At 38.1% G+C, this 26,554-nt stretch overlaps 1 protein-coding gene across 1 annotated transcript in view; it reads right to left on the reverse strand.

The window, feature by feature from the left end:
• The window catches only part of Adgb (androglobin), a 133,505-nt gene that overhangs the window by 28,283 nt on the left and 78,668 nt on the right, over positions 1–26,554 (reverse strand). Inside the window, exons 23-28 of the mRNA XM_029533071.1 lie at positions 25,290–25,383; positions 24,421–24,555; positions 23,307–23,460; positions 14,565–14,752; positions 10,793–10,977; positions 9,976–10,175 (exon numbers count right to left, since the gene is read on the reverse strand). Coding sequence (XP_029388931.1) covers positions 9,976–10,175; positions 10,793–10,977; positions 14,565–14,752; positions 23,307–23,460; positions 24,421–24,555; positions 25,290–25,383 — 956 coding nt within the window. The remainder of the gene's footprint in view (positions 1–9,975; positions 10,176–10,792; positions 10,978–14,564; positions 14,753–23,306; positions 23,461–24,420; positions 24,556–25,289; positions 25,384–26,554) is intronic.

The raw sequence follows: 26,554 nt of genomic DNA on the forward strand, positions 1-26,554 counted from the left end.
GGAAGAGAGGCCCCTTGGTCTTGCAAACTTTATATGCCCCAGTACAGGGGAACACCAGGGCCAAGAAGTGGGAGTGGGTGGGTAGGGGAACAGGGTTGGGGGAGGGTATAGGTGACTTTTGGGATAACATTTGAAATGTAAATGAAGAAAATATCTAATAAAAATTGAAAAAAAAAAAACCTTCAGCACAGCTGGAATCCACCTGTATTTAATGTGTTAGCTCTGGCGAGAGACAAAATGTTCTCTGACTCTGATGGACACATCACTTTTTCTCCCTTGACTAATAGTTTCACTTCTTTTTTTTAAATCAGTTTTTCTTTATATGTTGGCTAATTTTTAGTCAGCTTTACACAGGCAAGAGCCATTTAAAGGAAGGAACCTTAAGTGAGAAAATGCCTTCCTAAAAATCAGGGTGCAGACAAGCCTGTAGTGCATTTTCTTAATTAGTAATTGTTGTGGGAGTAGGGCCCATATTCCATTGTGGGTGGATCCCTGGGTTGTATAAAAAAGCAGGTTGAGCAAGCCAGAGGGAGTAAGCCAATAAGCAGCACCCCTCCATGGCTTCCATACCACCTCCTATCTCCAGTCTCAAGCTCTGTTTGAATTCTTGCTCTGACTTCCCTTGATGATGAATTGTGATGTACAAGAGTACTGTCAAATAAATCCTTTCTTTCCCAGTTCACTTTTGATTTTGGAGAATCAACTGTGATTAACAAGAGACCAGAACCACTCCAGTAAAACCTTTGCTTGCTGGGACAATGAATGGTTATGTGTAGAGCCATCCAAGTGATACTGGTTTCACAGGCAGGCAGGGGTCATTGACAGCAGCTGAGACTTGACACATGAAAGACCAGGAGAGGTCATGTGTGAAGCTGCAGCCTCAGTGGCAGATTAAGGTCCAGGACTGAAGGGGTCCTGCAAAGAAGTTGAGGCTTGACACTGGGAAGAGGGATTAAATGAAGCTATTGATGAAAGAGCAGCTCAGCTGTGGCAGAACTGTAGTTCTGCTACACAAATGTAGCCCAGCATTTTGGAGCTGCTAGTACCACAGATTGCACATTGAGAACACAACAATGTTGGAGTGGAGCCTCCCTGAGCTTAGAAGACAGGCTGTGTGTGCTGCAGATGAAGCCAGGGAAGTGGCCCAAGCCCTTAGAAAGAGCCCAGACACTGGCCATTGAGTTATTTACAGTTTAAATCTGGTTTTGTTTGGATTGGATTGTGACTATGCCTTGGTCCTTGGAGACACAGTTAAGAGATAGTGGATTCTGCCGGGCGTGGTGGCACATGCCTTTAATCCCAGCACTTGGGAGGCAGAGGCAGGCGGGATTTCTGAGTTCGAGGCCAGCCTGGTCTATAGAGTGAGTTCCAGGACAGCCAGGGCTACACAGAGAAACCCTGTCTCGAAAAACCAAAAAAAAAAAAAAAAAAAAAAAAAAGAGAGAGAGAGATAGTGGATTCTAAAAGACTTTGAATTTTAAAATTGATAGGTATTTCAAAGAGACTGAAATTGTGTATGTTTGAATTTTTAAAAATTGTGGGACTTTTAAACTTCTGTACTTTCCTACTTTCCTCAAGTTACTTCTATACTAACCAATATTAATTATCACTAAAAGATTGTTTAGTGCAGGGGCTCTCAACCTGTGGGTAGTGGTCCCTTTTAGGGGTAGAATAACCCTTTCACAGGGGTCAACCATACCTGATATTCTGAATATCAGATACTTATGACTCATATCAGTAGCAAAATTACAGTTAGGATGTTGCAATAAAAATAATTCTATGGTTTGGGGTCACCCTAGTATGTGGAACTACTGTATTAAAGGGTCATAGCATTAGGAAGGTTGAGAACCACTGGTTTAGTATGTCTTAATATTTGAAAAGAAAAGTTCTCTTTGTTCTTCTTTTTCAACAATGACTTATTCAGATTACAATTTACCCTTATACATTTTAGAGTAATTTCAGATAATTTCTTGGAATGGTGAGAGTTTTTTTATCTGGATTATGATTGCAATGAATTTCAAGGTTGACTGCAGGCAACTTGACAGATGGGAGATGACATGTGGTCTGTGGTGATATATTGTAATGCCAAGTGCAGGTCCCCAAAACCTAGTCCCAGAGATAAGACTCCAAACTTGGATCCAAGTGTGCTATATGACCTTGCCCCCAAGTTATTTATGTAGTAAATAAAGATGCCAGCAGCCAATAGCTGGGCAGAGAATAGGTGGGGTTTAGGGTTCTCAGCTTGGGATCAGAGGAAAACCACAAGGGGAGAAGGTGGAGAGAGGAGGGACCCACCATGGGTTAGGGGACTCATAAAATAATGACCATGTGGTTGGCTTCATGGAGTTAAAAGCAACCAGACAAAACATGGCAAATTATATAATGGAATTATTGGCTGCAAAAATAGAAATAATAACATAGAGGGTAGATATGTGCCTAGTTCTTGTGCTGATTAAGGCTTACTGTAAATATAAAGGGTGTGTGTGTGTGTGTGTGTGTGTGTGTGTGTGTGTATGTGTGTGTGTGTGTGTTCTCTGGAAACTAAATGATTAAAGGTGGGGTAAAGACCCCAGATTGAGATATTTAAAATTTTACAATATATCACCGCCCAACATTGGGCAAAAACTCACTTTAAAAAATTAATTTCAGGGGCTGGTGAGATGGCTCAGTGGGTAAGAGCACCTGCTCTTCCGAAGGTCCGGAGTTCAAATCCCAGCAACCACATGGTGGCTCATAACCATCTGTAACAAGATCTGACTCCCTCTTCTGGAGTGTCTGAAGACAGCTACAGTGTACTTACTTATAATAAATAAATAAATCTTAAACAAAAATGAATTTCAGGTTCCCAAATAGGAACCACAAGCTTCTCCGCAAAATTGGTTTCTTACTAAAGTCAGGTTTTCACCAAACCCCGTGCTTTTCCCCCAAAGCCATGTGGAATTCCAGACAAAGACTAAAACACATGCTGCTATGGCACCCACAATTCCGGTGTGTATAGTGTAAGCTAAGACATAAGTGTGCCCCCCCCCCAAACCGAAAAGAAACAACACACTAAGCAGCAGGCTCAAAGTTCAGACTGGGGTCTCGCCAAATGCTGCCCTATGCTGTCTTGGAGATGCAGCTTTAATGAGCAGATGTTAAACACCCCTGCTGAACAATGACAGGAATTCCTGCTGCTCAGAGAACCAAAAGCAAGGCTGCCTGCCTCCGGCAATCAAAAAAATTATAAAAAGTTAAATAAATTAAGATGTCCACGCTACCTTAGGCATCTGGTTTCTTTCAACGTGGCCGCCACGGGAAAACTGGGACTGCTTGGCCTAGCACATGACACATACATGAGGGCTTGAGAATAGGGTTATACAGTAAATAAAATGAAATTTAAATGAAGTTAAATATAAAAAGGATATTAACTTACTTTATATAAAGAGAAAGGGGTTATAAGTATATTTATCCACAGAAATATTAATCTCCAAATAAGGGAGAAATAAATAGATATAAATGTTTTTAGGATACATGGATAAATCCAGCCCATTGCTCTCAATGTTTAGGACACAAAGGCAAGGACAGATAGGTTTCTTGTGAGTCTGAGGCCCACCTAATGTACAGAACAAATCCGGGTCAGTTCAGGCTACACAGAGAAACCCTGTGTCAACGAATAATAATAATTATTTTAAATTATTTTAATTATCAGTATAAAGATGGGTATAACTTCAGTGGTTATAATGGAATTACAAATCCTCTATGAGAGAGGACAAAATAGAGCAAACCTAAATTTAAAAGAGGTTGTTAAATTAAATCAATCTATACTTTTGATGACTTTGGGTTGCTGGACCAAGGACATGCTGTTTTTGGGAGAGAGGTTCTATATTTGTGTTAACAGGAAATTTCAAAAAGTAGTAAGGATCAAATTTGATAGAGGAAGGCCCCCTAAAGATCTTGGCTGCAGCAGAAAAAGAAATCAAAAAGACCAAGCAAGTCAGGTAACATGATTTGCTAATCCCTCTACATGGGAATAGCCCTGAAACTGGCAGGGCCAGAAAAATGTCGCTAGCCCAAACTTCAGCTATGGATAGCCAAGGGACCTTGTCAGCTACAGAGTCCTCTAAGTTCATCATGGCATCCTTTCATACAGCATCCATACAGATGTACATTGTAGCTCGAGTATATGATCACACTAACTCATAAAGAAAGACAGTTGTAGTTCGCCACTCAAGCAAGAAACACAAATTCATCCTTTACATTCCATACAAATATCTTTATAGAACTAAGTATTGGTTTTAAGGTTTAAATATTCCAGAATGAAACACCAGGAGGGCAGCCCTGACAAGATTCACCCTCAGGGATTCTGAGATGACCACTGTTCCAGCTCCCTGCCTGATTCTGTCTCAACTGATGATGCTCTTTCCAGAGACTTGCTTCAAGAACAACTTCAGGAAAGTCTGCTAAATCCCTGATGACCTGGGTCCGTCCAGCCTTTCAGACTGATCCAGTCAGGACTTCAGCTAAACCCTGATCTTTTGCAACACATAAAGACTGGACAACAAATAATGCCAGTTAGCTTTCTTTTGACTTAACTATTTTTTTTTCAATTTCCTTTTGGGCCCCAAATAGGAATTCTTTATCCCAATTCAGCAGACAGCAATTATTAAAAATACAAACAAACAAATAAAAAATATCATCTCAATTCCTTAAGTTGGAACATATAGTTTTGGTTATTTTATAAATTATAGATATGTTGTCATTTAGGGGATAATTTATAAGTAATTATGATCTTGAACAGAAAAGAAACAAATTCGGGAGTTCAGAATCAGGGATTTCTATCTTTCTTAGGCAAAGAGAAAGGGGTTGAAAGGAAAAAATGGGGAGATATAGTAATATTATAAGGAATGAGACAAATATGGTTGGGTTATTAAATCTAATCTTAAACAAAAGCATTTTATAGCAATAATCTTACATTGATAGAGACCTTTATATTTTGATTCGGAATTGAGATTATATTTTGTTACATTGATACAGAATTTTATATATTGTTACAGATTTAAGGTTTTCATTGGTATAAATCTTTGTATATTGATACAAAATTTAAGATTAATTTTATTACTCTTAGATAGGCATTGTCCCTATGCAACACATTTAAAAATACAATGTTGAATCCCAGTTCTTTTAACAAACTGTTTAGGATAACTAAGTAATGCAAGTTAATAGACAGTCACACTCATGATCATATTAGATACTAATTTAGTAAATTGCAATAACATATTTTCAAATTTATTCAAATAGTAAATAGCTAAAAATAAGCAATGTTTAACAATTCACATATGCTATAGATAGATGATAGATAGATAGATAGATAGATAGATAGATAGATAGATAGATAGATAGATAGATAGATAGACTTAAAAAGCATCAGAGATCCACAGAATGTGGCATTTAAAATCATTTCATTATTAAAGGATCTTTTGACTATTAGATTTCCTTCTGGAAGTACCCCATTCCACTTTAAAGAAGAAAATAAGCATCAATAAATAATCGTGGAAAGCTAGCCACTGTAAGAAATGCTCTAACTTTATCTGCAGACAGAAAGATGTCCACAAAGACAAATAAACACAAAATAACTGATTGCTAGGCTCTGATAAGACAGAGTAAGTCAGTCCTTCATAATTCCTGCTTCACTTAAGGTCCATCAGATGTTCTGGGCCAGAAGGCTGAAGATAGATGCTCCAACATGATAAGCAATATTGGGGACTGTCCAGGTCATAATCTATCTCTGTCATATCTATAATTTCTTGAAGATGTGTCCCTATACTTCCTGCATAGTCAAATAATATTTATTCCCTTCTCAAATATCTGATAGGGTTGAAAATGAGTTAGATATAGTCTCACAATTTAACTTAAGTTGTCTAGGATTTAAGAAGATATTCTAGGTCTTAAAAGATGTTTTTAGAATGGTAATACATGTTAAAATAATAACTAATTTATATACAAAATTCTAACTTACCAAAATAGGATAGATGATAAAATACTTTATCTAAATTGCCAAATATAATGGATTGGACCTTATAAATGTATACCTTGTACCTTTCACAATTGTTATAATTGTATTCAATTTATATCTGAGAGAAAAGGAGGCTTTTATTGGACTAAAAAGAAGAACTGTTGAGGTTTGGGTCTTTGCTGTGCATTGTAATGCTAGTGCAGGTCCTCCAACCTGATTGCCCCACAGAGAGTCTGCACCCAAGTGATGTTACATGACCTTGCCCCCAAGGTATTTCTGATTAGTAAATAAAGATGCCAGCTGCCAATAGCTGGGCAAAAGAGACATAGGCGGGGTTTAGGGTTCCCAGTTTGGGATTAGAGGAAAACTACAAGGGGTAGAAGAAGGTGGAGAGATGAGAAAGCCTGATTTCAATCATTATTTTATGGTTTACCTCTGGGTTAGGTAAACCATAAAATAATGGCCATGTGAGTTGGCTAATTGGAGTTAAGAGCAGCCTAGACAAAACAAGGCCCATTATACAATGGAATTAATGACTGCAAAATCGACATAATAACATAGAGGATAGATATCTGCCCAGGCCTTATGTTGATTAAGGCTTATTGTAAATATAAAGGTTGTGTGTGCCTTTTCTCTGGAAATTAAGTATTAAAGGTGGAGTAAAAATCCCAAATGGAGATAAAAAAATTCTACAACAAGGCTTGTATATAACACTCCCCCAATTTTAAGCCTGACTTTAAAAGTTTACTAATGTCGTTCTACTGTTGTGTCACTTGACTGAAAAGCACAGACTACTTCTGTTAAGCAGGAAGGTCATTTACAGTGTTTTGGGTGGCTTACTGACTTTAATTGTCCAGCATTAAAGTGTAAATGCTTATTGAGTGGAGAACTTGAGTGTGCTTGCTGAGGTCAACTGCCAGTTATTTTACAATTACATGGCTTTTAAGAAAGACAACACGTTTTACTGTCTCATGTTCCGGCATTGATACAGAGCAAAGCTGATGACTGGTGTGACTCTAGGAGCAGCATAATTGATAGTTAAGTACACAGTGTGGCAAGAGGGAGCAGTGTCCATTCAAGCCCTGCTTTGTAAATGCCAGCTGATTGCTACTGAGCTGTGTCTCTCTGTGCCCAGGTCTCTTTCTGTTATATGGGAATGATAAGGGTGCATGTTCAATGGTTAACTGGAACACTGAGGATCTGTGTCATACAAAGAGTTGAGTAAATGCAGACACATTGAACCTGGCAAGCTTCCAAAATCTCATTAGCTCTAGGTTTTGTATATTCTGTTGGAATTTTTTAGGCACGTATAGACAAGTAATTATCTTATCTACAAATAACTTAGTAGTTCTCTTACTTTACAGCTAAACAGTTTGCTCCTCTACTGCCAAAATGTTGCAATGTTATTAAATATTATCAATAATACTGAGGATTCTTTTCTTATGCTATTTTAAGGAAAATATGACAAGTTCAAATATGAATGTATTGTTTTGTACAAATTTCTAGATGAAGGCTCCTGGTGTGTAGGATTTGCATTAGTTTTACATTACGCATCTGTAAGTAGGAGCTGAGCATGATAACCTGTCCGAGGGCCACACACTATTCTCATGTAGTTCTTTCTGTGGATTTATATTAATAGATCTTTCTAATGACAGACCTCACGAATTCCTGAAGAGTTGCTCTCTGTCCACTCTTACTGCTGCTGGAACTGGTTAACTGGTATATCATTTATAATTTCTCACCATTTGATCACCTAAATTTATTCATTTCTCTCATGTTCTCCTTATCTGAATATGGACTCAAGATTGTTTGTGTGGATGTCTGTAAAATTATCCTAAGAATCTGGGTGCCGGGCCTCATGACTCTAATTCCAGCAATTGGGAGGGTGAGGTCTGTGGGCTACTGCGAGTAAGGCCAGCTTGGAATACATAGCAAGTTCCAGACCAATCACAGGCTGTAGAGCAAGACCCTGTCTCAAATGCCCTATTCAAATAAGACAAGATTTTTGTTGTGTTTTCTAGAAAATACTGTTGCTCAATTCATTCCATAAGCCAGCTAGTGATGTTGTATTTAGCAAGGGAAAACTTTGAAGGTATTATAATTGCAACTATTTTTTATCACATTGCTCAGATTGCTATTTCCTTATTAATGGGTTTTGCCAAACTCCTTTCTCTCCCACCACTAGCCTTGCCTGCCCTAGCATCGACCAGTCTTTGCTACTCAATGGCCTTAGAGCCCTGTACCATTTTCCTGTGTTTGGTAAATTTATGCCTTCTGTGTTCTCCCAGGACTTGTGAGTAGCATATATGCTTTAGAATAATAAAAATCAAAAACTATGGATAATTCACTTTGAGGCATTTTGTTTGTTAAGTTTCATTGGCTTATTTTCATGTCATTCTCAGAACCTTGTCTGTCTTCAGTGAGTAACTAAGTAGCTCATTTCTAACTCTGGTTGTCTAAGCTTAGCTTATATACTTCTGAACATCCATTGCTCACTGATTAATTGAAAAGTCAGCATTTCATTAAACACACATTAATGTTGCTGATAAAGTATAATTTTAGACTTGTTATTAAAAACTCATTATTGAGTTCTATGTTTTATAAATATTCAGTTGATCTTTTTTACCTAAAAGATTATTTAACATTACCATGTTTTCACATTTGTGGACTTTTAAACTATTATTATTAATGTACTTATAATTACATTATTCTAATACTGCCCATCTATAGGTACTTTAGTTTTTATTGAGGTGCCTATTAATTTTTCATTACAAACTATCTTTTAAAAAATAAGTACTTTAGTTTTGCATGTGCATGCTTATGAATACAGTGGTCCTGAGGGGGTCAGAGAAACTTCAGCCTCTGGAGCTGGAGTTGTTGCAGGTTCTGAGCCACCTTATGTGGGTGCTGAGAACCAACCGTGCATCCTTTATGAGACCAACAAACATTCTTAACCCCTAAGGTACTTCTCCAGCCCCAAATCTATCTTTTAAGATATCCTGAATGGAGTAGGGAACGCCTGAGGGAATGAAGTACTTCTCCTGAAAGTGTAAGGACTTGTGTTCAAATTTCAACAACCCTTTTAAGGGTAGGTACAGTAGCTGTGTCTGTAATCCAGTGTTCCTGTGGCAAGGTAGGGGCTGGAGGTGTGGCATCCTTGGAAGTTCTGAGTCAGCTAACCGGAGTATGTGGTGTAGCAAACAACAGGGACCTTGTTACAAATGAGACAGAAGGCGAGGACCTCTGCCAGAGGCTGTCCTCTGGCTTTCCATAGTATGCCTTGACACGTGTGCTCCCATACTCACACATGGGAGTGCTGACAGGCACACACATAGGAACTAATCAAATGTCCAGTATATGCCAAAGGTACTATATTTAGAGATTTCAAATCCCCAAAATGGTTCCTATTTTAATCCTCAGCTTCATCAGTTTGCAGGAAGCATACACTAAACATTTCAATTGGATAAATGACTTACATTTTCTTTTTACACCATTCCAATAGTTGTTTGGTTTCTGTTGAGTTGGGTAGTTGGATGTCTTCATGTTAATTAAGACCACTGCTTCTTGATTCATTCTTTCAATTTTACATCTGTCTCTAATGATTTCTAAGTTGTATGATCTTGATCATCATCACAGTTACTCCCCAGTCCCTGTTTACATTCTGTGACATAAGTTCTTCACTCTCTTTACACGTATGTGCTCATTCTGTGTGCCTGTGCACATGTGAATACAGGGCACCAGTTGGTAAATATATGCATGGAGGCCAGAATCAGCTTGGAGTTTCTTTCTCAGTATTTGTCTACCTTATTTTTGCAAAAGACTCTCTCACTAGTTCCAGAACTTTCTACCTTTTTCTAGGCTAGCTGGCAGGTGACATCTGCTTGTCTAGGCCTCCCAGGTTGGAGTTGCACACATACAATTTACCCACTGAACCTTCTTCCTAGCCCCAAATAATTAATTGCTTTTTTCAGTTAATGTACCTGTTGTGGTGTGCTAGAATTTTCTTCTATAATGGGTATGTTCAAAACTTCTTCTTCCAGCAGGGGCATTCCTGTGTCTGTTAGTCCACCTCCAGGTCTTCCTTTGAAGGATTTCTGACTTGGTTGGCCAGATTTTTTCTTGGTCAGTACTTCTGAATCTTTCTTAGGTGAGGGGTGAGATAAGAGAACTTGCTTGCTAGCTAAAAAGGAGAAATAATGTTAAAATATTTGATATGATTGAATAAATAAATAGGTTACATATACACATATAGAATATAGTATGCTTAAAAGGACATGACTATTTTAAGAAGATAAAATAAACATACATTAGATTATTGACAATTAAGAAATTTCATGTGGGACTGGAGAGCTACTCCAGGAGAGGACCCTAGTTTAGTTCCCAGCATCCACATGATGCCTTAAAACCACCAGTGGCCCCAGTACCAAAAGATCCAACTCCTCCTCCTTCGTAGGACCAGGCTTCCTCATGGTGCCCATTCAGACATGTAGGGAAACACTCACATATGTACACATAAATAAATCTTAAAGAATAAAAGCAGGCTCATGTATAAGAAATAATTTTTCGCAAAAACAAAACAAACAAACAAAAAAACAGTCTTTAAAGGATAACCAATCTATTGTTTTTTTTTTTTAGGAGCCTACTTAGGCATAGAATTACAATGGTGTCAGTCATCTGAGTTGGCCCCAGTGTTTGTCAAGTGTTGACTTTTGATTTTTTGATGTTAATCACTTTAAATGCCACAGCAACACAAGCATTTGTTTTGGACTGGAGGCCAAACTCCAGACAGGTACTCACACTGGGAGCTCAAGGCCTTTTCATTTCCAAGGAAGTAGAAGGTCGGGATGACGGCTTGCCCTTTGCCCATGGTGCTTGTGATCACCTCCTCACTTTCGAGCACCTGCAGCCTGATGAAGGTGTCAGGTTTGGATGTGCGGACCTGGATTGTAATAGACTGTGCCACTGTCACTTTAATGGAGTACCTGTTGTGAGAAAGGTTCATCTCTATGAGCATATACACTGCTCTGTGTCCCTAAGTCAGCATAGAAACTGCCGTGTCTGTTCTCATTTGATTGTCTGAAAATAATACAGCCTTGTAAGGCCCACGGACATGCTAAGACCTTAGAGTCCCTGCAGCCTTTGACAAAGAGCCCGATACCATTCAGCTGAGAAAAACAGTAGCATATGCTTCTGTCATTAGAAAATCCCAAGTAGTAAATGTATCTTTTTAAGTATGATGAGAAGACGTTTATGAAACCATGTAGATCTAAAAGCTACCTTCCCTGACAGTCATGTGACCACCATGCACCACTGCGTGTGCTTTTTAATTAAAAAATTATTATTGCAATGTGTGTGTGATAAAGTAGGAGAGAGAGAGAGAGAGAGAGAGAGAGAGAGAGAGAGAGAGAGANAGAGAGAGAGAGAGAGAGAGAGAGAGAGAGAGAGAGAGAGAGAACAAGAGCAAGAGCAAAAGAGATAGTGAGAGAGAGCAAGAGATATGGGGGGAAAGAACATGAAAGCATATATGTTCAGGTGAGTGGGTTCTCTTTCCAGCTTTCCATGAATTCTTGGGATGGAACTTAGGTTGTCACACTTGAGTATTTCATGGCAAGCACTTTATCCTCCAAGCCATCTTTCTAGTCCCTTTTTAAAAAAATTTTTTTGTTGTGGTTTTCTCTAGTAACTCTTCACAAGTGCCCAGAACCTATTATAGATGATCAATTTCTCTAAGTGATGTCTGCTCTCATGCCTCAAGCTGAGCTCTCTCTTCAAAGGGTCGCGTGGCTGTTACTGACATTTCCTTCTGACCACTTTACAGTTAGCTTCTGCCCTGTGTTCTCGCCCAAAGTAAATAATGGCATCCGGACATTTCCCTGAGGCCCACTCAGCCAGCCTAGGCTGTCAATTTCATCCCAGTGTTTTACAGTGCTTTCTCTCCAGATTCCTGTGCCTCTTTATAATTGGTTCACATTGTATCTCTTCTTCCTACAAAAACCGTGTTGGAGTCCTCACAAGGTCATCTTATGTAGAGATAATGTATTACAGGAAAAACCTAAAGAATGAGGCCAAATCAATATGGCTGATGGCCTCAAAATAATAGGGTGGGATTTAGAAGCAGCCACACAATAAAACACTGTATAAAGATGAAAACAGAGATCTGAATGATGTCCCAACAAGCATAGAATGCTGAGAGGAAGTAAAAAAAAAAAAAAAAGATTCTTTCCAGAAGGCTCTGGACACTCCTACCCTGGTGACAACTTAACTTCAGAGTGAATTTCCTGAGTGTGAGATGAGACATTTTTGTCAGCCACCCAGTGTTGTGCCAAGACCTTGACAGAGAAATCATTGTAGCCATATGGACTGAAGTTCCTATTGCCAGGGTTACCATCTGAGCTATCTTATGTCTGTCTGTCCCTCTATCATTTGAATATTCGTTTCATTCAGATCAACATCTGGCATCCATCTCAATTAATCTGTTAATAATCTATACCTTGAATAATTGAACAGATTTCCATAATAATATGATGATAGTTTTTTCTTAGGAATTACATTGATTTTTTTTCAAATTCATGTATTATAGACATACTTTTGACACAAGTCTGATAGTGTCAGTTTTCTTAAAACTCTTTAAAGCATTCTGTTGCTCTTAAGGTAAAAGCCTCTATTTCCTGAATTAGGAGGCCACACGGATAAGCAAAATTTTTTTAGTTTTTACTTTCCTTTTTTCTAATTTTTTTTCTGCAGAAAATGTTGAAAATATGTTACAGGAAGACAAATTGAGAGGCAAGTCCACAACGTGAATGCCTGCACCTCAGCGGACTTTCCCTTAGAATGTTCTTTATGTCTTTTCCTACATATAAAATACGTTCGTGTAGAAAGCCAAATGTATGCTTAAGGTTTTACTATATACATCGTTCTATAATTGAATGATATTGCTTATTTAGTTTCTGTTTAAGAATTATATTTTTAAGGAGGAAAATTTCTGCATTAAAATTATTATAGGAAAAAATCAGGCAAAGCATATTGTTTGTCAAATTTTATCAGAAAAAACTTAGTTTTTTCTTCTGAAAACCAACTCATCAATGTATGGTGCCTTTAAAACATATCTCTTCCATACAATAAAACCCTAGAAATAGGGTTTTTTTTTTCTAGGTACCATAGACCATTCCTGATATGGCTTTAACAATAAAGACCATTCCTGTTATGACTTTAACTACATCAATGATTGCATAGTCATATCAGTGACTATGGACAGTCATAAAATAGCTAAAAGCAACTTGATTTTATTAATAAATGATTATTACATGATGCTATATGAAATGTGAGAGCCACAAAGCTTCCATTTTTTATGTTTTTAGAAGTAGTATACTATGACCAGAAAGAAATAGTGTAAGAGACAATAAAAAAACTAAAACCTAAGGCTAGTTATTGGTTTTCTGATTATGAATGACATGTCCATAGTTAATGTGTTTTCTAAATTTGGGTGGAAGAACATTTTCTATGAAAAAAAAAGAAGATATTTAATGCAGGCCAATTATGCATTGGGTACTCTGCTAGTTTCTATGTTGAAAAAACATATGCCTTCAATTCACATTAATTCTCTAAAAGGTTGATGCACAGATAATTAACTAAAATTTATATAACACATAAAATGTATACCATAGTAATGGCACCAGGATCAACTACATATATTTGGAGATTTCAATCCAAAAGGTTTACAATCTGAAAATTATTATTTTTTTCAAAGTGGCAAAATAAGATAAAATATCACAAAATAATATGTGAGGAAAATAAGGATCTGTACAATTGACATGTCTGGGGGAAGGGAGACTTTTGTTCTATTAAGAGACAGGCCTGGCCATGACTTAGTGGCTGGGTAAGGCCATTAGACTCTGCAGCTTGAAATTTTACCCTACAGTCAATTTACAAATGTTTTATAGCACATGTGTAAATATGTATGTTAGAAAGGTATTATCCTTGGTAATAAAGGATAAACATATATATTAAGAAGGTGGGGTGACAGTGCAATTTTTTAAAAGGAATATAATGGACTCCTAGATTACAAAACCAACAATTTCATGTAAGAAACATAATGAAGACCCTACAGCAGTGCAGGAGCATTGGGAAGAGATGGGGAGAACACACAAGGAGTGGTATATTGGAATTACAATCCACGGAAACAACTAATGAAACAAAGTCGACTCAGTACTGGGAATTCAGGGGTGGTAGATAGGGGAGCATAAACAGAAAGTTGAGATGACAAAGAAGGACTGTCCCACCAGAGAGGAGCCACAGATAAGGCAGAGCAAGGAGAGGGTCAATCACCTAGAAGAGAATCTGTAAGAATTTCAGAGAAAGTCATTTCAAAGGAAGCCTAAGAAATGAGCTCAGCATTATCTGAAGCTGTATAGGCTTGCTCAAGTATCCACTTGGCGATGTTATTGCTAATTAGTTATTTCCATAAAATGGCAGAACTTAAAAGTTAATGAATTCAGAATTATGAATTCATTTTAATAGAAATATTACTATTTTTAAAGAACACCTTTATCCATCTATCATATACTTGTACCTGAACAGGATTTTCTTGTCGTTAGGAATATAGTAATCTCTGATTTCCTTTATGGAGAAGGTGTTGCACAGCGAGTCACGGGCGAGAAACGGGAGTGGGTTGTAAGAGCCAATGAGCCGCAGTTTCCATCGTGCGCCTGATACGAATGTGTCACCAGTATACGCTTCAGCCACAAATGTGTATCCCTTCTAAAAGAGAGGGAAGCCACACACATAGGAGCCATATTGCCACTAGTCTCTCAAATATGTGGTTCGCACATTGAAATAAGTGTTACTATGTTGATATATCCACACAGAGCCCAGAATCTCCTAAGGATTATCAAGCCATTAACATTTCATTTAACATTCTTCTTAGAAATAATCATTTTAGGGCTGAGGGTGTATCCAAGTGACAGAATGCTTGCTTAGCTTGTGTGAATTCCTGGGTTAGATCCCCAATGCTTTAAACAAACAAGTAAACCCTGAGAAATCTCACAGGTCCGTGTTCTAAATTATATTGTTTAATCTTCCAGGAATTATGACAGCAGTAGAGGAAACATCTGTTTGAATTCAAGAAGCATATATATTTGCAAGCCTAGGTCTAATTAGGGTCCTTATCAACCTTCAAAGCATGCCCTGAGAAAATGCAATGGCATAAAAAGACTCCTAACAAGCTAAGTTTATAAGGAAGTTTATGAGTTTATAAGGAAAAAGAACTTCATTAGATCACATAGCTAATGCACAAGTAAATTATGACAAAGCTGTTAAAGTCCACATGGTGCAGGATGACTTTGGATGAGGTCTCTCATCAAGACCAGCAGGTATTCAAGTTGGGTAGCACCCAGGAATATATTTTATGTGTCTTTAGACATTGTCTATGTGGGTGAAGATGTTCACCTGTCTCTGGAGAACATCCCTGGGATATCACATCAAGATGGTTCATCGGTGCTGAAGCAAATTATTTAATGGTTAAGAGATTAACAGATAGAAATGCCATGCAGGAAAATGACAAAGGCCTTCAACTTTCAGTAGTGCATTCCAAGATGTGTTTTGTGAAATAGTGATCCAATATATTTTATAAAAATGGGTTTCTATGAAGTACTTTTGAGAAGAATTACATCTTTTATTCCTCTGGTGATATTCAATATATATTAACTTATGAAAAATCCTGAAGAATCTTGAAAAGAAAAACTAATTTATCCTGTATTTTTTCTTACCTTCAGAAAACCATATTTTTTAATAGAAAAAAAACACACTTAAAAGATACAAACTTTACAGTGACATTTGGATTTTCAGTAAGCTACAGATATGTCCTTATACTCTTCAGATACCAGCGTGATAAGCAGTCACCAGACTACAGAACAAAGACTGAAGAAATAATTTTCTTTCCATCAGCTCTGTTCTGAGGTAACATTCAGTTCTGGGTGCAAGCATATTTAAAGACTGAGAATCCTGAAGAGATGAAAAGCCATGCACAAAAAGCACAGAGGGAAGCTAGTTCTCCAGTCACATATCTCTACCTTCTTTTCCACAACCTTCTCATTTCTTTACCTAAATTTAAATTGACACAGTGGGTAGAGACCAGAGAGTGGTGCCATCTGAATTTGTAACACAAATTCAAAATTAGCAAAATAATAGCTAAGTGGAGATGGAATGTGCTTCTGCATTTTGATTCAACTTGCATCCTTGAAGAAAATCTGTGTGATTTAACCTTAGTTTAAGGAGCTAACTAGTGAAAACAACAAAACAAACCCTCAACCTCCCCTCTCCACTTGTAACACACACATACTCACGCAGACACACACTGAGCCCAAAACCTTTAGACAAATTTAGATTCTTGTTCTGTTCAATTAAATACTCTTTAAATGTCTTTACCCAAATAAAGAGCCATATTGCATTAGTATAACGTATTTCATGAAAGAAAGATTACTGCCAGATTTTGATGGCATATATGACTTTGCTGGACTTGTCTTTACACCAAATGGCTCTCAACCTGTGGGTCTCTATCCCTTTGGGAGCCCAATGACCCTTTCACACAGGTCATCTAAGACCATTGGAAAACAGAGTTCTTTTTACATCACCATTCATAACAGTTGCAAAATTATAGTTATAAAGTAGCAACAAATAACCCAAGAAGGTTAACTACATCCAAGAAAACACAGGAAATAATTCCACACTAGCAAAATCAAAAGACCGGAAACTCTTGTCTGTCTCTCTGCCTCTGTCTCTGTCTGTCTCTGTCTCTGTCTCTCTCTCACACACACATGCACACACACACACACACATACACACACACACACACCCCACCACCACCAACATCAAAAATAACAGGAATTAACAATCATTGGTCATGGCTACCTTTCAACACCAACTGACTCACTTGTCCAACAAAAAGACACAGGCTAACAGAATGGATATAACAACAGGATTCATCATTCTATTGCATACAAGAAACACACCTCAGCATCAAAGATAGATATTACCTCTACATAAAGAACTGGGAAAAGATTTTCTAAGCAAATACATCCAAGAAGCCAGCAATAATAGTTATTCTAATATCTAATAAAATAGTCTTTCAGCCAAAATTAATCAAAAAAGATGAGGAAGGACATGCCATACTCATTAATAGAAAAATTCACCAAAAACGGTGTCTCAATACTAAATATACCCCAAAGCAAGTACACCACATTATTTAAAGAAATATTACTGAAGCATAAATCACACATCAAATCCCACACATTAATAATGGGAGACTTCAAAACCCAAATCTCATCAATGAACAGGTCATCCAGAAAAATACTAAAGAGAAAAATAATAAAACTAACAGATGTTATGAATCAAATGAACCTGACAGATATCTATAGAACATTTCATCCAAACACAAAAGAACATACATTATTCTCAGAACCTCATGAAACCTTCTCCAAAATTGACCATATACACTGTCACAAAACAAGTCACAATTCGTACATTTAAATTGAAATAACCTCCTGCATCTTATTAGACCACCATGGATTAAAGCTGGACATTAACACTACAGAAACAACAGGAAGTCTACAAACTCATAGAAACTGAAAAACTCTCAACTCAATGAATACAGGATCAAGGAAGAAATAAAGGAAGAAATTAAACACTTTCTACAATTCAATGAAAATCAAAGTATAACATATCCAAACTTATGGTACACAATGAAAGAAGTCCTAAGAGGAAAATTCACAGNTTCAAATAACTTCATAAAGAAATTATTGACATCTCATACTAGTGATAACAGCAAACTTGAGAACTCTAGAAAAACTGAAGCAAACACACCCAGGAGGAGTAGATGGCAGAAAATAATCAAACCCAGGGCTGAAATCAAATATTAGAAACAACAAAAACAATACAAAGAATCCATGCAACCAAAACCTGTATTTTTGAGAAAATCAAGAAGATAGATAAACCCTTAGTCAAACTAAGTAAGAGACAGAGGGAGAATATACAAATTAATTATTAATATTAATATTCAAATTAAATCAGAAATGAAAGGGGGGTTTATAAAGGCAGACATTGAGGAAATTCAAAGAATCATTAGCTATTACTTCAAAAATGTGTACTCCTCAAAATTGGAAAGTCTAAAGAACAATGCATGATTTTCTTGATGGATACTACTACTTACCAAAATTAAATATATATCAGGTAAATAATTTAAATAGACCAATAAACCCTAAGGAAATACAAGCAGTCATTAAAAGTCTCCAATCAAAAAGAGCCCAGGGCCTAATGATTTTGGCACAGACTTTCAAAGAAGAGCTAATAACACTACTCAGACTAATACATCTCAAACTATTCCCCAAAATAGAAACAGAAGGAACACAGCCAAACTCATTCTATGAGATGACAGCCAACTTGACACCTAAACTACACAAAGACTTAACAAAGAGAATTTCAGCCCAATCCCCCTGTATGAACATTGACACAAAAATACTCAGTAAAATACCTGGAAACCAAATCAAAGAACACATCAAAGACACCATCCAAGAAAATCAAGTAGATTCCATCCCAGGGATGCAGGGAGGATTCAATATATAAAAAAGTCATCATCATAATACATCACATAAACAAACTGAAAGAAAGAAACCACAAAACCATCTCATTAGATGCTGAAAACACCCTTGACAAACTCTAACACCTCTTCATGCTAAAAGTCTTGCGGAGATCAGGGCTGTAAAGCCCATACCTAAACACAATAAAGGCAATACAAAGTAAACCAATAGCCAACATTGAATAAAGTGGAGACATACTTAAAGAAATTCTACTAAAATCAGGGACAAGATAAGGCTGCCCACTCTCTTCATGTCTATTTAGTATAGCGCTAAATGTTTTAGTTAGAGGAATAAGACAAATAAAGGTGAGCAATGGTAAACAAAATGGAAAGGAAGAAGTAAAAATATTGCTATTCTCAGATGATATGATAGTGTACATAAGTGACCCCAAAAATTCTATGGGAGAACTCCTACTATTGATAAACAGCTTTAGCAAAGTGGCTGGATACAAAAGTAACTGGAAAAAATCAGTAGCCCTCCATTATAGAAATGATAAATGGGGTGAGAAAGAAATTAAGGAAAGAACACCCTTTACAATAGCCACAAATAATATAAAATATTTTGGTATAACTGTAGCCAAGCAAATGAAAGACCTGAATGACAGAAACCTCAAGTCTTTGAAGAAAGAACTCAAGGAAAGTTTCAGATGATAGAAGGATCTCCCATGGATTAGTAGAATTAACATAGTCAAAGTAGCCATTTTACCAAAAGCGAGCTACAGATTCAATGCAATTTCCATCAAAATTCCAACAAAACCCTTACAGGTCTTGAAAGAACAATACTCAACTTCATATAGAAAAACAAAAAAATTCAGGTTAGCTAAAACTATCTGTACAATATAAAAACTTCTGGAATTATCACCATCCCTATTTTCAAGACAAACTACAGAGCAATAGTAGTAAAAACCTCATTGTACTGGCATAAAAACAGACAGATCAGTTAATGAAATCCAATGGAAGACCCAGACACAATCCACACTCCCACAGACACTTAAGTTTTGACAAATGAATCAAAACATTTTTTTAAGTGCTTCTCAGTCATTAGAGATCCCTGTGTAGAGAATTCTCTGTTTCGATCTGTATCTGTATCTAAGTTTTAATTGGGTTATTTGATTTATTGATGTCTAGTTCCTTGAGTTCTTTCTATAGTCTGGTATCAGTCCTCTGTCAGATATAGAGCTGATGAAGATCTTCTCCCACTCTGTAGGCTGCTGCTTTGTCTTTTTGATGGTGTCCTTTGCCTTAGAGAGGCTTTTCTGTTTCAGGAGGTCCCATGTACTGTTAATCTTAGTTCTGACCCGTTGGTTTCCTTCTGTTCAGGAAGATGTCTGCTAGTTAAGACTGCTAGCAATGGATATGGAACCTTAAACCGCCAAAGCTTCCAATAGAGGAATGGGGACACCCAACCAGCCACAAAACCTTCAATCCATAATTTATCCTGCCCTCAAAATGTGCAGGGTAAAGATGGGACAGAAATTGTGGGAATGTCCAGTTAATGAGTGGCCCAACTTGAGACCTATGGCGAGAGATAGGAGCCCATCCTGACAGTATTGATGATATTCTGCTCTATTTTAGAAACAAGATCCTAGCATAACTGTTATCTGAGAGGCTTCACCCAGTTAACGGATGGAAAATGATGCAGAGACCTGCAGCCAAACATTGAGTGGAGCTTGGGGAACCCTGTGGAAGGGCAGGATAGAGTTGAAGGACTCTGAGAGGTCCAAAACACCACAAGAAAACCTACAAAATCAACTAACCTGGGCCCATAGGGGTCACAGAGACTGAACTACCAACCAGAGAGTATGCATGGGATGGGCCTAGGCCCTCTGCACATATGTAACAGTTATGCAGCTGGGTCGTCATGTGGGTCTCCTAACAGGAACAGGGGCTGTCTCTGACTCTGTTGCCTGACTTTGGGTCCCTTTCCCCTAACTGGATAGCTTTACCTCACCTCAATAGGAGAGGATGCCCCTAGTCCTACTGCAACTTCATATGCCAAGGTAGGCTGTTATCCATGGGAGGCCTCCCCTTTTCTGAGGATTTGGAAGAGGAGTGTTGGGGGGAGGGAAGAGGAGCTGAGAGAGAGGGACTCAGAAGAAAGGAGGAATGGGATGATGCAATTGGGATGTAAAGTAAATAAATTAATGAAAAAATTGAAAAAGTTTAAATTATGCTACAGAACATATCAGATACAGATGACTTCCATAACAGAAGAACTGGGTTTACTAAAATATAAACTTTTAAAATTATTGGGAGAAATTTAGTAAAAGCAATTTTTAAAAATCTCACTACGCATATGCATACACACATATATAAATAATCAGTTGGATTGTGTTGTTTTAGCAAAATTTTAGCTGTATATGTTGCCATATGTCTTTATTTTTTATTGGATATTTTCTTTATTTACATTGCAAATGTTATGTCCTTTTCCAGTTTCCCTCTCTCCCAGAAACACCCTATCACATCCTCCCTCCCCCTGCTTCTATGAGGTGTTCCTCCTCCCACCCACCGACTCCCATCTCTCTGCTCTCGATTTCCCTTCACTGGGACATCTAGCAGCTTTCATAGGACCAAGGACCTCTCCTCCCATTGATGCATGACAAGGCCATCTTCTGCTACATACGCAGTTGGAGCCATGTGGACTCCTTTGTTGATGACTTAGTTCCTGGGAGTTCATGGACGTCTGGTTGGTTGATATTGTTCTTCCTATGGGGTGGCAAACCCCTTTCATTCAGTCCTTTCTCTAACTCCTCTATTGGGGGCCCTGTGCTCAGTCTAATGGTTGGCTGCAAACGTCTACCTCTGTATTTGTAAGGCTCTGACAGAGCCTCTCAGAAGACAGTCATGTCAGGCTCCTTTCAGCATGCACTTCTTGGCATCCACAATAGTGTCTGGGTTTGGTAACTGTATATGGGATGAATCCCCAGGTGGGACAGTCTCAGGGTGACCTTTCTTATCTTCATATTTGCTCCTGTGAGTATTTTGTTCTCCTTCTAAGAAGGACCGAAGCACCAACACTTTGGTCTTGCTTTTTATTGAGATTCATGTGATCTGTGAATTGTATCCTGGATATTTGGAGCTTTTGGGCTAATATCCACTTATCAGTGAGTGCATACCATGTGTTTTCTTTTGTGATTGGGTTACCCCATTTGCCTAAGAATTTCATGAATTCATCATTTTTAATAGCTGAGTAGTATTACATTGTGTAAATGTACCACATTTTCTGTATCCATTCCTCCATTGAAGGATATAAGTTGGACTCCAGAGAACCAAATAACCCTATTAAAAAATAGGGTACAGAGCTAAACACAGAATTTTCAACTGAGGAATATCGAATGGCTGAGGAGCACCTGAAGAAATGTTCAACATCCTTAATCATCAGGGAAATGCAAATCAAAACAACCCTGAGTTTCCACCTCACACCAGTCAGAATGGCTAAGATCAAAAACTCAGGTTACAGCAGATGCTGGTGGGATTGCAAGTTGGCACAACCACTCTGGAAATCAGTTTGGCGGTTCCTCAGAAAATTGGACATAGTAGTACCTGAGGATTCAGCTATACCATTCCTGGGCATATACCCAGAAGATACTCCAACATGTAATAAGGAAACATACTCCACTATGTTCATAGCAGCCTTATTTATAATAGCCAATAGCTGAAAAGAAACCAGATGTCCTTCAACAGAGGAACGGATACCATATATGTTTAATATCAGCACTCAAGTGGCCAAGGCAGGTATATCTCTGAGGACGCGAGACCAGCCTGATCTACATGGTGATTCCCAGGACAGCCTAACAGCCCATGTGCTAAAACAAACAAACAAGCAAACAAACACACAAAAAACCCCACAAAAAACAAACAAACAAAGAAAAAAACATTATTTTCCTTATTTACAAAAATGTTTCCTCAAATCTCTAATAGGGTTCAAGCAGCTGTTCAGTTTCTCAGTGAATTACTACATTTTATATGTGTTATTCATCCTTATGAAGTTAGTATTCATTAGCCATTCTTTAGAAAGGTATGTCTAATTTACATAAAATAGTGCATGAGATGAAAGGCTGAAATGAACCTCAAAACAAACAAAAAACAAGCAAGCAAACGAACAAAAAAAGTCATCCAGAGAAAACAGGAACAATTTCAAAATAATAGAGTTACAGAAAGGAGAAAACAGGTTTCTTGGCTTCCAGCCTATATCCACTAAGTTTGTCATGATTCCCTAATGTGGAATGTGATTGAAAGCATGAAGGAATTAAAATAAGGTGAGAGGCAACATCTGGTGGAAGGTCAGGGTCTCTCATCCATTTAGCAGGCAGCCCACACTGCTTCTTGGCCTGAGGAAGTCATGCTGCCTTTGAAGACTATATGTGGGGGCTGTGTGTGTGCTATGGGTCCCCTGAAATTCTGAGGAGAACATGGCTCCCTGTGAGATAGAGACACCCCTTTGACTTGTTTCAGTATGGGACCAAAAGAACTCCTGGGATCCACTTCTGTTTTCGGAGTTAATGTGGCTTTGGTTTCAATCCTGGCCATGTGTAATGTGTTTTTTCTGAAATGGAAAGTGTGCTTCCAGGTTGCTCTCTCCCATTGTACAGGGATGGGAACTGGGCACCCTTCCTCCTGGCAGAGCTTCCAACCTTGCTTTTGGATGCTGCTTTATCACCTGGGGTTACATTTTTCACCTACCTTGTTCTTGGTGTAAAGGTAAGGCACCACTTTCTGAAACACCTTCGGCACCTGCTCCAATGTGTCATTGTTAATGACATGCAATATACAGATCGGGAGTGTAGTGTATACTTTGGGGAGTATGATCATATCTTGAGGAACCAAAAATATTTCTCTGTAATTACAAAAACACAAGTCTTTCTTAATGGTGATTTTTCAAAGCATTAAATAGAATTTAATCCCAAAAAAATTTTTTGCAAAAACTTCAAGTTGCAAGTAACTAAAAGCCTTACACATCTTTTCCATTCCAGGTTACTATTACTGTGTCATTTTCTTGTACAAACGCAAATTCCCTTAAGAATTCCCATTTTATGTCACTTGTGACTTGTACTTAATATGCTTGGATAAATGTTATCTATCTGAACTGACAACAGACTGATTTATTGAAAATCTCAAATTGTTTACACATTTCATGATGTAAGGAATATTAATACAAATTCTCTGGCATCATATCATGTACATATACATATACATACATATACATATATATGGAAAACTTTTATGTATCATGTATGGAAAAGTTTTAAGGAAATATGAGAGAGTCTAGAGACTGATATTTTTATTGCCAACCATATTTTTACTCTTGAAAGTACAGATCTCACTTGTGAGGCTATGCCAGAGCCTGGCAAACACAGAAGTGGATGCTCACAGTCAGCTATTGGATGGAACACAGGGCCCCCAATGGAGGAGCTCCCCAAGGAGTTGTAGGGGGCTGCAACCCTGTAGGTGCAACAACAATATGAACTAACCAGTACCCCCTGAGCTCGAGTCTCTAGCTGCATATGTAGCAGAAGATGGCCTAATCAGCCATCTTTGGGAAGAGAGGCCCCTTGGTCTTGTAAACTTTATATGACCCAGCACAGGGGAAGGCCGGGGCCAAGTAGTGGGAGTGGGTGGGTAGGGGAGCAGGGGCAGGGGTGGGGTATAGGGAACTTTCGGGATAGCATTTGAAATGTAAATAAAGAAAATAATAATAATAATAATAATAATAATAATAATAATAATAAAGATAACAACAACAAAAAAAGTATAGATCTGAACACCCGATGCCTAGACATCATCATTCACTACTTGCCTGAATACTATGAACCAAGAATTCGGTGGCTGGTCTGCATAGTTCACGGTGTGGTCAGCAAAGGCCAACTTGGTTTCTTCATCTTGATAGCATGGGTAGGATTCCATAGACTTACACTTGCTTTTAAACATTAGTCTAGGAATGCAAAACTAACTTGAGTAGCAATGACAAGGCAACTTGTAAAACAAACTCCGTTTACAGAAGACACCCATCCCCTGAAAGAGCCTGCCAAAGTTTGCCAAGTTAAGGTCGAAGAGGCACGGTGTGATTCTTAGCATCTGCTGTCAATGGGGGAGAAGTACACTACAGCTCAGGTGTGAGTGGTATCTTTCAAAGGCACATAACTGAAGGAGAATATATTCCTAAGCAAGATAGTAATTCATGCTCACAGAGGGAAATGAGACTCGATGTTTAAGCATAAAGCAAGGCAAAACAGTTGTAAGCCTGCTCGGAGCCATTGAAGGATCCTGATAGAAGAGATTAGCATGGAGCTTGTAAAGTTAATATGAGCCATGGCTTTGGAAACTTTAGATATGAAAACCCAAGGACACAAACAAGAGTATAATAATAGAAGTTTTCATCTTCTGTGTTTTCTGGCTCATGCAGCTGACTAAACAAATCATGAGACCCGCCTGGCTCCATGCAGGGAACCTGGTGACTTCTGTGTTATCTGTATGCCACAACAGAGAAGATTCTTCCCTTCCTGACTGAATCTAGATCTAGCCTCACAAGCACCAGGAATCCTGCATCTTTTTCAGACTATCTCAGGAGCTATCTGGGATAGAGGGAGTTATAGCCATACAGGACCATTCTTTCCTGAAGATGTAGAAGTATTCTTTAGCTACAAGAGGTCTAGTGGTATGCTTTACCTTAAGAGAGACAATGCATATTGCTCCAAATTCATCTCTAACACTGCCCACGTTTTCTGAAGTGTATCTGCAACAGTGAGATTTTCCTTTGTTTCTAAAGAAAAACAACAGTATCAATAATGGTAATGGTATTAATAACAGTAATAGTAATAACGATATTAAATCTGTACTATATCTGCACAGTGATCTTGTACAATTTTCATTTTGCAGGTCCTTGTGCTCACAGATAAGTGCTAGGGAAAGCAGGAATGTTAAACATCCAGGGTACTCTCATCAAAGAAAGAGATATATAACCTGCTTTCCAGCCAGGAGGTTGGGAATGGATGCGGTTAACAGTCTAGCAACTTCTGTGCTACCTGTATGGCCGGATCACATCAGCTCCTTCAGATCCCATCATGAGCCTTGTTATCAAGTTAATCTATTACAATAGATCTTTATGGAAAATATTACTTTACTTTGAAAGAGTTTCGATGTAGTTGCACAGCTGGGATTGAGTTAATTATCACCAGAAGGTTGTGCTGTGCTTAAACATGACTAAAATAAAACTCAGTAGGGTCAGAATCTTGAAGCTTGAACCAACACAGGCTACTGAGTTGTGTTGAACAGGGCTTCTTGCCTCTCATGGATCAACACTCCACTGGCTGTGGAGTTGGCAAAGACCCCCACAATCCCCAAGTAAGAAGGTTCTAGGCTCCAAATTGTGAGAGTATGTTTAAAGCATCGAGCTATCAATGTCTAGATGAGAGCACTGTTCATGGTATTCTACTGTTTTCTCTTATCTTCAGCCTAAAAACACAGTTTTTTTTTTTCTTTTTTAATGCCGTTTAAGTGATTCCTGAAACAGTTTGCATAAAAAGATCTTCTGTCATTCCAAAAGTTCCAGTGGAAAACCTTTGCTTATTAAAAGCAACTACCTAATAATTCTAAAGAATACACCTGGATAGATGGCATGAACTTGCGGCTACTGCACGGCCCACAAATGCTTTCCAGTAGATGGACGGAGTAACTAGCAGGGGAAATGATGTCCTGAGTAAGTGTCTCCAAGGCAACAGGACAGAAAAGGGCACTGTACTGGCTAATTTTGTGTCAACTTGACACAGCTGGAGTTATCACAGAGAAAGGAGCTTTAGTTGAGGAAATGTCTACATGAGATCCAGCTCTAAGGTATTTTCTCAATTAGTAACCAAGCGGGAAGGGCCCCTTGTGGGTGGTGCCATCTCTGGGCTGGTAGTCTTGGGTTCTATAAAAAAGCAGGCTGAGCAAGC

The sequence above is a fragment of the Mus pahari genome, chromosome 21 (assembly GCF_900095145.1).
Source record: "Mus pahari chromosome 21, PAHARI_EIJ_v1.1, whole genome shotgun sequence".
Lineage (NCBI taxonomy): Eukaryota > Metazoa > Chordata > Mammalia > Rodentia > Muridae > Mus > Mus pahari.